Below are 12,000 nucleotides of genomic sequence, written 5' to 3' on the forward strand. Positions count from 1 at the left end.
TTTGAAAAATCAAACGTTTCGATCCCTTTCGGACCCTCTTCAGTGTGACAAATTATGAGTAATAAGGGTCGATATTTCGTTTCAACTAGAATTTAAGTCAAAATAATGGAAAATAGGTAAAACGCGATAAAATGTGAAATTTTGGAATCAAATCGTGAAAAAAAATATAAAAGGCGAAAAGTTCAATTTCTTGGCTATTATATAGCAACATTAAGATAAGAAATGCACAATCTGAAGATTAATTAAATAATGAGACCTTTTAATTTTCAATCTTACTATTAGAGAAATTAAAATAATTATGTGTATTATGAGAAATTAAAATAATTTGTTTCAAAATCTCTCCAGCATTGATATGACTAGTACTAATATTTAATCAAGAATTGGAATAATTTATGAAAATTCTATTTTATTGTAGATTGCAAAATAGATTATTAGTATTTTCGAAAACTCTTTCTTCTAATTATAATAATAATTTTTTATTCGTAAACTTAAAATGTAATTATAATTATAGCTTATAGTCAATTATAGTCAATTATAGCCAATTATAGCCAATTATAGTCAATATTAATGACATAAAATTATGATTCTTCTTAAGTTTATTAATTTATTAAATACAGTTTGTTAATTTTATTAATTACATATGTATATAAAACATTCTCAAATATTCGCATGTAATAAGATTTCTTACAAATTTTTAATCATTATCTATGATATATTTTTGTAAAAGGAGAAAAAATTGATAAATCCAGGCTCATCAACACAGTAAACAATGTAATTCAGATTCACAGAATATTCTACAATATTCTAGAATAAAAGTTTTGTTGCGTTATATGTGTATGTATCTCTCTATAGTATTAAAACACAAATATAAATAAAAAAATTTGTTGATAGAATTATACTTTATGTGTAAGACAAAAAGTGTATAAAAAAATTTATAAAAACAAATTTTTGTAATTATATTTAAAAATTTTGATCAAAGTATAAAATATATAAAAAAGACGCAAACAACGTGCAAACAAGTACATAAATTGACATATCAAAAATAATAATTATAAATAACAAAAAAAGATTTAGAGATATATATGTGATGTTTGTATAAATGTTTATCAATTCTATATAAAAAAAATGAGAAAATGAAACAATTATATAGTAATGATAATTGATTGATAATTGATTAGATATAACTCTTGATAATTGTGTTTAAGTAATCAATTTATGTAATACATTTTTTGTTTCATGCACAAATAATTGATTTCAAATCATGATAATTGATATCAGATTAAATCTTAAATAATATTTAATAATATTTAATAAATAAATAATATTTAATAATAATAATTAAATAATATTTAATATTTAATAATATTTAATAATCTTCTCTTTTATTATTTAAAGTTTACGAATGCTTATATGTTCACTAAAATTGTTGAGTAAATATTCCTAAATAAAATTTAATAAATTTGCTTTATTGAAGTCTAATATATCTAAACATTAATTCAAATTATTCTAATTATATATACTTGATACTATATACTTTATATGCGGGATGTTATCACATATTACATCTTGATAAGTAATAAATAATCTTTACGTCTTATGTTTTATAAATAATAAATAATTTTTAAAGTACTGTACTTTATAATATATAATTATATTTGAATTTTTTATGAAATAACATTTTATAATAAATTGATAAAGAATTCGGCTCTATGTAATTAATAATACGATACTTAAAAAACGAGCGAATAAAAGCCAAACGCGGACTTCAGCGACTTCGCTCCGATATTTTTCTTGTCTACATTTCTTCAGGGAAGTAAAGAGGGTTTTATAGAATTCTCAAAAAAGAGAATTTATCTTGGTATATACATCAAGTAAAATATATGTGTATATGCCGTGTGCACGTTAAAATTTTCGCGAACAATTAATGGTTAAGAAATTTACGCACTACCATCCGCGTTTGGCTCTTATTCGCTCGTTTTTTAAGAATTGTGTTAACATTTTATAAACTTAATAGTATAATACAGTTTTGAAAACTACCATATTAATACAATATATAACGGTACAACAGATTAATACAAAATGCAATTTTGAAATATAATTTTTAAGTATAATCTCATGAGGATTTTTTTATGTGTTATGTGCAAACGTATATTTATTTAGATTTAATTACAAATAACAATGTGTATATATATTACGTAATACAGTATACTATTATATTTAATATAGTATATTATACAGTACATTATATGTATAGTATAATGTACTGTCGTAATGTAACTTTAAATAATTAATTAAATAATAGTGCTTTCTCGATTGCAGGTGAAAATTTATTAATCCATGTTATGGATGCCTCAGAAACCGCTATGGCTTTTCTTGCTAAGATCAATGCTGATCCTAGATTTTTTATATTCTCGTCAACAAAAATGCGAAACTGTAATATTATGAACATTATATTTCCACGTTATTATCGTTATTAGTGTTATAGTAGTGAATGTTAATAAGTACATCAGTAAAAATAATATAAAATATGTTATATGTACACACACACAAACACACACACACACACACACACACACACTCTCTCTCTCTCTCTCTCTCTCTCTCTCTCTCTCTCTCTCTCTCTCTCTCTCTCCCTCTCTTCCAATTAAATACATTAAATAGGATATATATATATATATATATATATATATATATATATACATTTAATGTTAACTTAATATTAAATAAATAATGTTAACTTAATGTTAACTTAATATTAAATAAATTTAAATAAATTTAATGTTTAAATATATGTATATATATATATAATACCTTGTTTAATTGAACTTCAGTTATAATTTTATTCCCTATAGCAGTAAGCATTTTATTTAAGAAATCTATTCCTCTTCTGTAAAAACAAAGAGAAAATATTACCAAATTGATTTTGAACATTGCAATTAATATTGCGAGAAGAAATAAGTAAAAAATATATTATTATGTATTTCTCTTTTAAATTATAATTAATTAGCAAACATAAAATAAAAGATTTTAATTGAGTTTGATATTTTTATGGAAATTTATATTCATATAAATATACGCAATCAAATATTTATCTCATTTTAACAAATAATATAATAAATATATAATAACAATAATACTTTGTCGATTCTCGAATTACAAATTCTGATCAAATAAATTCATATGTTATGTATGTAATAAAAGAAATAAAAATAAATAATACATACAATTTTAGAATTGCATGCAAATTATTGTGAATAAAATCGATAACATAATTCACATTTTCGGGATTCCCATTCAAAACAGCGTTATTTATCATCATCCTGTATTGTTTGCGGACATTGAATTCATAAGTTATGGAGATATTAAGATATCTAGAAATCGATAAATTTAAAATTTGATGTTAAATACGTTTATATGCATAATCTGATTGAAACCCACTTGTTGATTAATTGTGGATTTTTAGTACATCCAAGTGCATTTAGCAAGAGCTCTTGTTCTGTATGTAAATCAGTACAGAGGAATCGATTCCAAACTGTATACCAATCATTATCATCATTTACGCGAATGCCCGCACAATATACGAAACTCTTGAGATTTGCTGATATTCTGTGTATATGTGAAATTATTATAAAGAGTGTGTTATTAATCGATTATCTTTTTCGAGGAAAGGAAATATATGAGAATGTTTATTATGTAGAAAAAATAAAATATAATTTAAAAGAACTGATATTCTATGTTTATATGTTAAATATCTTATATAAAAAAAATTTTTTTAAGAAATTAATTATTTTCTTAAAAAGCAGTGTACTTTACAAAATTATTTACTGTAAAATAGAAAAGATAAGGTATAACAATTTTAAAAAACTATTCTATTTATTTATGTACGTCCAAGTATTGTAATATTAATATCTATTCATCGTCATAACAAAATAATTGTAATATTCTAAACAATATAATATATATCGGAATTGTCAGTAATCAGCTATACCTTTTTTCCGATGTAGAAATCCAAGAATCAAATAAAATTTTTGATTTCCTTAGACAGTGGATATTGTTAACTGAACATGCAGTTGATAAGATTAATTCACGATGTAATTTTATCATTAAATTATCTGTTGGATTTTCGATAAAGCTCAGTAAACGGTATATAGATTTAAGTAAGTGATTTGCATAGACCTAGAAATTATATCAAATTATTAAATTGAATTAAAATTGATTACTGATTCATTGTTTAAAAAAATAATCGCTTACCTGAAAAAGTTGTTGTACTCGCGGCGAGCTAGCGAGAATATGATTGAGAAAATTAAAGTTATTTATCGCAGCAACCCACGGTTCATACTCGGTTTCATGAATAAGATACGTCGCAATATCAAATGGAATGGAATAATTCACATAACCGGCTCTAGCTAAATTAAAGGCATCATCTAGAAGTGCAGCCCTGTTTATTGCGTGTATTTTTTTAAAGTTCTTTGATCTGAGATAATCGATAAGCATCTTCCAGTTATTCTCGTCATAATTGACTCTATAATATCCAATTTGCTGAACGTTGAAAATCACCCATGAGTTTGATTCTAAAGAACCAATTATCGCGTTCTTGACCTGCGGCTCCAACCATGCTGCAGTATTGATTCGATCAAATGTGGTATTTGATTCTTCAATTACAAAAGTCAACGGTATCCACCAACCAGATTTATCCGTTTGCGTTGCATGGTGGCTCAGATAAAATCGTTCTTGCGAGGCGAAAAGAATTTTCGTGGTGTAATTTCGTGTAATTGTTACCAAGGGATATCCCGGTTGATTTGCCCAGGACTCTATGATATCTTTTACGACTAGATACTTGGGTAGTTGTCCTGATTTATCTGACGCAGTCTGCAAGTGTCGATATAAATCGAATGGAAATACTGCTTGATATGACCTGGTAATAAAAATGAGTATTTTTGTAGAGTAGTCTTAATAAGAGAATCGACAAAAGAGGGGAAGGAAAGAGAGAGAGAGAGAGAGAGAGAGAGAGAGAGAGAGAGAGAGAGAGAAAGAGAGAATAAAATGATAAATATCATTTTCAATAAATCAGATTATTACAATTTTTACAATAATAATGAACGTTTACAATTGTATATTGTTATTAAAAATGGTTAATAGAATTTAAAATACTTCGCACGTATAGACTTACATTTCGTGCAAATAACTCTGCAAGCCTAATTGAAAAGCTGTATTTCCGATGATATGATTGGTCATACGAATTATGGATGCAGCTGAAAATAAGATAGTGTAATATTAATATTTATTTTATATAATTAATATATGTAAAATAAATATTATATATTTTAAATCTTTTTCTAATAAATCTTTTTCTAATAAAAAATTGAAATGTATAATAAAATGTAAAATAAATATAAAATATGCGTGCTTTAAAAAATAAATATTTTATATTTCATTGCAGTATTAATTATATAGAAAAAGAAGAAAATCAATTTTATACGTCAATTTGATTTTTTAATATAATTAATTTTAAATTTATTTTTCTGCGATTTCGTGCGTCATCGCTATTTTAATCGAAATTACGAAATCTAGAAAGATAACCGAAATAATCATTTTCACACGAAGTCGAACGATTCATACGAAGTATGTGAATAAGCATATATGTCGTGTGATATAATAAAGATATATATTAGTGACTAATTTTGCTAATAATCAATTTTCTGCATATATGATTTAAATATGATCATTTGTGAAAAGAAATTATCACATGATTGGCAGATATCTTTATCTGTTTTGCGAGATTGTTATATACGTATAAGACGATATAATCAACACATTGCGTAAGAAACTAATGACAGCATTTGTAATTAAAATCAGATGACTGAATACAGAGTGTTTTCAAAATACTTTAATAAGTCTTTGTTTTAGTTCATATCTTATCCACTAGTTCATATCTTATCCACATTTTCAGTTTATGTCATGTATTTTAGAATTTTCTTTTTTATAAGAATGTTTCATGTAAAAAATTATTTCACATATTATATTTAAGCGAAAACATTTTTAATGTGAATTCAGAATCTTAGAATTTATAGAAATAAAATAATGATTATTTATATGTACCTTTTTTATAAGAAACGAAATCTAAAGTAGCCATAATACTGCTACGGTTTCCGACTCCTCGTCCGTTCAATGTACGTATATGATCATCAGAATCTGCAAGTAATGTCGGTTGAAGACAATCTACTACGAATAAGTTCATCATTTTCAGATTAGGATCCGCTATGGATACCCCAAAATATTGGAAATATGTAGCGAAACCCTCCTTCAGCCATACGACATTCCAGAATTCAGGTGTCACCAGATTTCCGAACCAAGTGTGAGCGTACTCGTGAGCCATCGTTGTCAACCCATTCAACACTATTTTCGTCGGCGTGATTCCGTCCTCATGTAATACTACGGATTCACGATAAGTGATGAGACCCCAATTCTCCATTGCGTTAAAATTGAAATCTGGTATTGCGAATTGATCGACTTTTTCGAGTGGGCTCTTCACCGATAACCATGTCTGCAATGCCGAGAAAATTTCCTGGCCGCGATTCAAGGCCATCGATCCGCGAAATTTCATGGAGTCTCTTGTCCACATCTTGAAATTCTCTGAAATTCTTGATCGTTCCGGGATAAAGTTGTGCACTGTCCATCCTACCAAGTATGTGGAAATTCGCGGCGTGCGACGGAATGTGGTCACATAGTAAGTATCATTTCTATAAGTATCAACAATTTAATTTTCGTTTTTGTATGTATGTTTTTATATGTATATTTTTCTTTTAATATCTATATAAATTATTTTAATTTTATTTATATATAAATTAGAAAAATTACATATACTAACTTCATTCGTATAGATTCCACTGGAGTATTACTTGTCGCATTTTGATCTTTATGATGACCAATTCGCACTTGAAATTCTGCTTTTAAATATGGCTCGTCCATGCATGGAAAAGCACGACGTGCATACGTGGGTGAAAACTGAGTTACGCCGATTCGTCTAAAGAATTTAGCAATATATTTCGAATCGAATATACAAATTGTTCAAGAATTTGTTTTTATCACTATAAACAATCTTTAAATAGAATTGTTTTTTTACTGGTATTAACTCTATATATAATATAAGATATAAAATACATTAGAATATAGAAAAAATATAATAGAAAATATACAATGTATAAATGTACAATAATAATAAATAGGAAATATATGAAATTAAATGTGACAGATCATGAATATTCCTAAGAAGACTAGTATTTTAACTTGTATAACACACAGAATATATATTGTATTAATAATTACGTAAATATATAATCAAGAGGATGTTAATGATTTCATATTCAATATTCTTAATATTTTTATAAAAACTTTCAATTGCATCGATTTTTCTTCAAAATTACCGTGCTTATAACGATTCTCTTAAATATATGTGTATATAAGAGTTTTCAGAATTTAAATATTACCTAAGTTTTCCTTCAACTTCATATAGACTTGCGTAAAAACCGAAAACATCATTTGCGATGTATCCTTTAAAGAATAGTTCTATTGTGTATTCTGCAGATTCCAATGCATGGACTAGTTTAATCGTAAACATTTGTGTTTCTTGATCGTAAACGTAATACAAAATCGGAATCAATTGACCTGATTTATCCGATAAAGATATATTTGGTTGTATAATTAATTCATCTGTGTGCAGAACGATGGAGTCTGTTTTTTCCAGTATTTGTAAAATGATTCGTACGTGACCATCATAATCCGCGTCAGTGGGATGAGTGTAAATCGATAAATCATATGATATAGGAATAATATTCTTGGGTAGTCGATATCGTGCGGAAATCTCGTTCAAATTTTCATTTTTTTCTATATTCACATTATTATATGCGAATACCAGTTTTAGAGCGACAAGAATAATCAATAAAAATGCACTGAACAGGAAGCGATAAGAAATCATGACTATTTCTTAAGATAGATCCATTCAGTCAATTCTAAAAATTGATTTTTATATGAGTAAGAAAGCACGAGAATGTATGTTTGAGTATCTCTCACCTTGCGTTATAATACACGTATGTAAGATAATAAGATAAATATTACATACATAAAACGAATACACACCCACACACATATACATGCATAATCACACACGAGTTCAAAATATAAGTTCTACTTTTAATGAATATTATTATAAGAAGGTATTGATCACTTATTATAATCAAAAAGAAATTTTACAGTAAATTTAATTATAAAATGTTCGGTAATGTTTATACTGTATGCCCGATTAAGACTACATGCTACTTGCTTTTATTGCGTAGTGTTATATTATTTGCCATTAACAACGGATAAAGGTAGATCAACATCGACCTCGATGATCGGAAATTTAACGAGATAATACGTTTATAATACTCATGTAATAACGATAACAAGTTCAGCACGAGAATGTGATAGGAATATACTCATATCTATGAAAACTAAACATACTTATTGTGTTTTTTTTATATTTTGCAGCGATATTAAATACTAGTATCGATTAGTATTGATAATTAATTGATTGAGTTTATTGTCAACTATCTATTAATTCATAAGAAAAACAGAAAGAAAAGAGAGTATTTATCTATATTAAATAATTATCTAACTATAAGTTGTACGTAAAGTGTTTGACATATGATTATTCGGTAGCCTTTCTATGTTTTTCATAGTCCATTTAGTTTTGATAATTCCGCGCGACGTTCAAATAGATATTAGCATTACTTTGCGTGCGAGTTGACATAAGTCTGTTTTGGCGGCAAGTGAGACTTTTATTTTATTCCCAAAAAAATCTGTGTTAGTATAGTCATTCAGACTATAAATTTGTATCTGCTGAGCCGAGGAGAAATAAAATATAATTAAAATCAAGAGAAACAATTATTTTCTCGACCACTTCTTCGCGAAGCAATCCTACCGCGAAATACGCGTGGAGAGTACATGCCCTCAAAATATACAGTATCACACAATGATTTAGATTAACAAGTATAAAAAAATGACGAATTTTTGTTTATTGTTAAAATTTTTAATCTGAAAGATTATTATATTGATATCTTTTTTTATTCTTGTTCTAAGATCTAATTTTCAAGATCTATTTTTTTCTACATTAGATTTGTTGCATTATGTGTCCATTTATATCGGCGAATAGCACTTGCAACATTCCTTGTTCAGTGATGGTGGCTGCTAGTTGATGACAATGTTGAGGTTTTAGGCACAACTTGCTGAGATTTGCATGTAATTGCCGTAGGCTACATGTCTTGCCTTTAGGCTGCGTTGAGGTTTACTTACGTTCTATACATCTTGATATTGGAAGCCTAAGCGATATCCCAAGTTTATCTAATCCTAGGTTTACTGCTAGCTTATCTATAGGAACGGTATATAGAGAAAAATACGAACACTAATTACATAAAATCAATGACTACAGAGGTAAAAAATTAATATTTTCATATCACAAATCTGAACAATATAATATATAATATATAATATATAAAAACCTCTCTTATATATTAAAAACTGGTTTCGAACAATTTTTAATATAATTAATTTAATATAATTTTTAATATAATTATTTTAATATAATTATTTAACGCCTAAATATAAATCTAATGGGATTGAATATATGCAAACGTATCGTATTAGTCAAAACAATTTTTATTTAATACTTTAAGATTAATTTTCGAAAAATTTTGTATCCAGAAAAAAATATAATAAAATATCTAAAAAAGTATAATAAACTGTTCAAAAGGTTTACAATTCAAAAATTTTGCAAACAAATTTTTTCGCATTTTCGATATTCATATATTTAGATATATTTTTATTTGATAATCCATCGTTTGTTTCAATAATATGTGACCATTATTCGGAAGCTTAAATATCCTATTTTTCACAAAATTTAGTTTTTTGGTTAAAAAATTGTTCTAGATGTATTTTGAAAGTCTTCAAAGTCTTCAAAATCAAAATTTTTACCATCAAAGAAATTTTGAAACTGAAATAAATAATAATTAGGTGATATTAATTGTAATAAATACAATGAATTGAATAGACTTATCGATTAAACTTAGCCTGTCAAAAAATATGACTGTCATTGTTCTAATGAAAAACGATTTGAATCGTCATTTTAATAAATAAAAAAATCATATTTTATCTTACTTTTTAATATTTTAATTTCGAGAAAGTGTTTAAAAAAATCATTTATAAGATGTATTATAAGATCTTTTTAAGAAATGCAATATAGTATATAACCATAAATAATAAATATATACATTATAAGATATATATATATATATATATATATATATATATATATATATACATATTATAGGAAGACACATGTACACACATAAATAGAGAGTTATATGTAGATAGGCTGATACGACGAACGACTTGAAGGAAGTTGCAGTCATGATTGGCTTGCATAATGAAGAAGCTCGAACGCCATTATACTCGATGGCAAGCTTAAAGTTTCAGCACCTATCGTAGATACCTTGTGACAATCCTGAAACGTTGCCCCATTGAGAAGCAATCCCTGGGAAAGTTTGTTCGGTTTATCCTAACGTTCGTATGGATAAAATGATGGGCGCGACATGTTTGCATGATTTTCTCCTTTCATGTCTCTCAATAGTTAAGACTTACTTTGAAATTGCATTGATAATACATAAATACATTTCGTCTTTTCATATATCATATATATGCGACTGTCTTAATTTAGTAAAGTGCTAAATATTCCGCAATGTACAAATTTGTTTTAACGAATGTAATTATGTATTAGAATCTGAGCATTTAATTATAAATGTTCAAGAACATTATTTGTGTAGCATGATATATGTAATTGATGATATCTACTAACACATTCTACAGAATCACATGATTGCATTAATGTAATTATTTGTATAAAGGCTATCGCATAAAAGAAATAGAAGACTCGTCAAATAAACATAATTTAAAAATCTAAATCTTAACTCAAATTCAAAGTAACGTTTGCTAATCTTACCATCGAATTGAGTTATCAATTGATAATAGATTTCATCGTTCTTATCAATATCTTATAAAGCAAAATCACGTATGAGTGTTAGCGGAATAACGTTCATTTAAAGAAGCAGATATTCCACGAATTGTTAATTACAAAATTGTAAATTCAATAACAACTATTAATACCTTAAGTTTAAATATCTCTATATTTTTATTCTTTAATTAATATTACTGATGAAATCTACGATTTATAAGTTTTATATCATATAATATTATATTTCCTGTATTTCTTAATATGTACTATTGTTCTTTATTTATTGAACTTTTTTCGATATTATCTTGTAATTCTTCGATAAGATTTCACATTATCATATAATATTATATTTTCTTAATATGTACTATTGTTTTTTATTTATTGAACTTTTTTCGATATTATCTTGTAATTCTTCGATAAGATTTCACATTAATTTTAAACTTGAATACAAAACAAATATTCAAAAAGTTTTCCGTGAATTCATATTATTAAATTGTAAAAAAATAAAATATATTGCTCTCGTTGCGCTCTTTTTAAATATTAATGTATTTTCTATGAAATTAGAATTAAAAGAGGTATGTGCTATTTATATTATATGTTCGCCTTTTAATTTTGAATAGGTGTTTGAAACAGTTCTGTACAAAAATTGTATTAAGAATTGAACTAAATTACCAGTAACCAAATTATTAAGAAGCAACTGTTAATATAAGTTTAATTTTGAGTGTAGTTTTCTATTTGATTATTGCTTGTAATAATCGCATGTTGTGTAAAATAAAGGTGTCCAGAATAAATCGTTTAAAAATATGCTTAGCTTGTTGCAGAATCTTTCTAAAGATAATATATGTTGATTTAGCATCTCTGCCTCACTAACAGTACTGAATAAAGTACTTTAAAATATTACTTTATAATAAATCTTGCTCATGCTGAACTAACTCAATAACATTCACTTAACTACA

General features: G+C 26.2%; 1 protein-coding gene across 1 annotated transcript; it reads right to left on the reverse strand.

Moving 5' to 3' along the window:
• Positions 1 to 2,287: 2,287 nt before the first annotated feature.
• LOC109610168 (aminopeptidase N-like) lies at positions 2,288 to 8,086 on the reverse strand. The gene is made up of 10 exons (XM_025414491.1): positions 7,488 to 8,086; positions 6,869 to 7,024; positions 6,100 to 6,740; positions 5,171 to 5,252; positions 4,252 to 4,915; positions 3,989 to 4,176; positions 3,439 to 3,606; positions 3,225 to 3,371; positions 2,812 to 2,887; positions 2,288 to 2,431 (listed from the first exon to the last, which is right to left on the reverse strand). The coding sequence occupies exons 1-10, from the start codon at positions 7,973 to 7,975 to the stop codon at positions 2,288 to 2,290; spliced, it is 2,754 nt and encodes a 917-aa protein (XP_025270276.1). The 5' UTR covers positions 7,976 to 8,086.
• Positions 8,087 to 12,000: the final 3,914 nt, after the last annotated feature.

Source organism: Camponotus floridanus, unplaced genomic scaffold (genome assembly GCF_003227725.1).
Source record: "Camponotus floridanus strain SB8 unplaced genomic scaffold, Cflo_v7.5 scaffold81, whole genome shotgun sequence".
In the NCBI taxonomy this organism is placed as follows: domain Eukaryota; kingdom Metazoa; phylum Arthropoda; class Insecta; order Hymenoptera; family Formicidae; genus Camponotus; species Camponotus floridanus.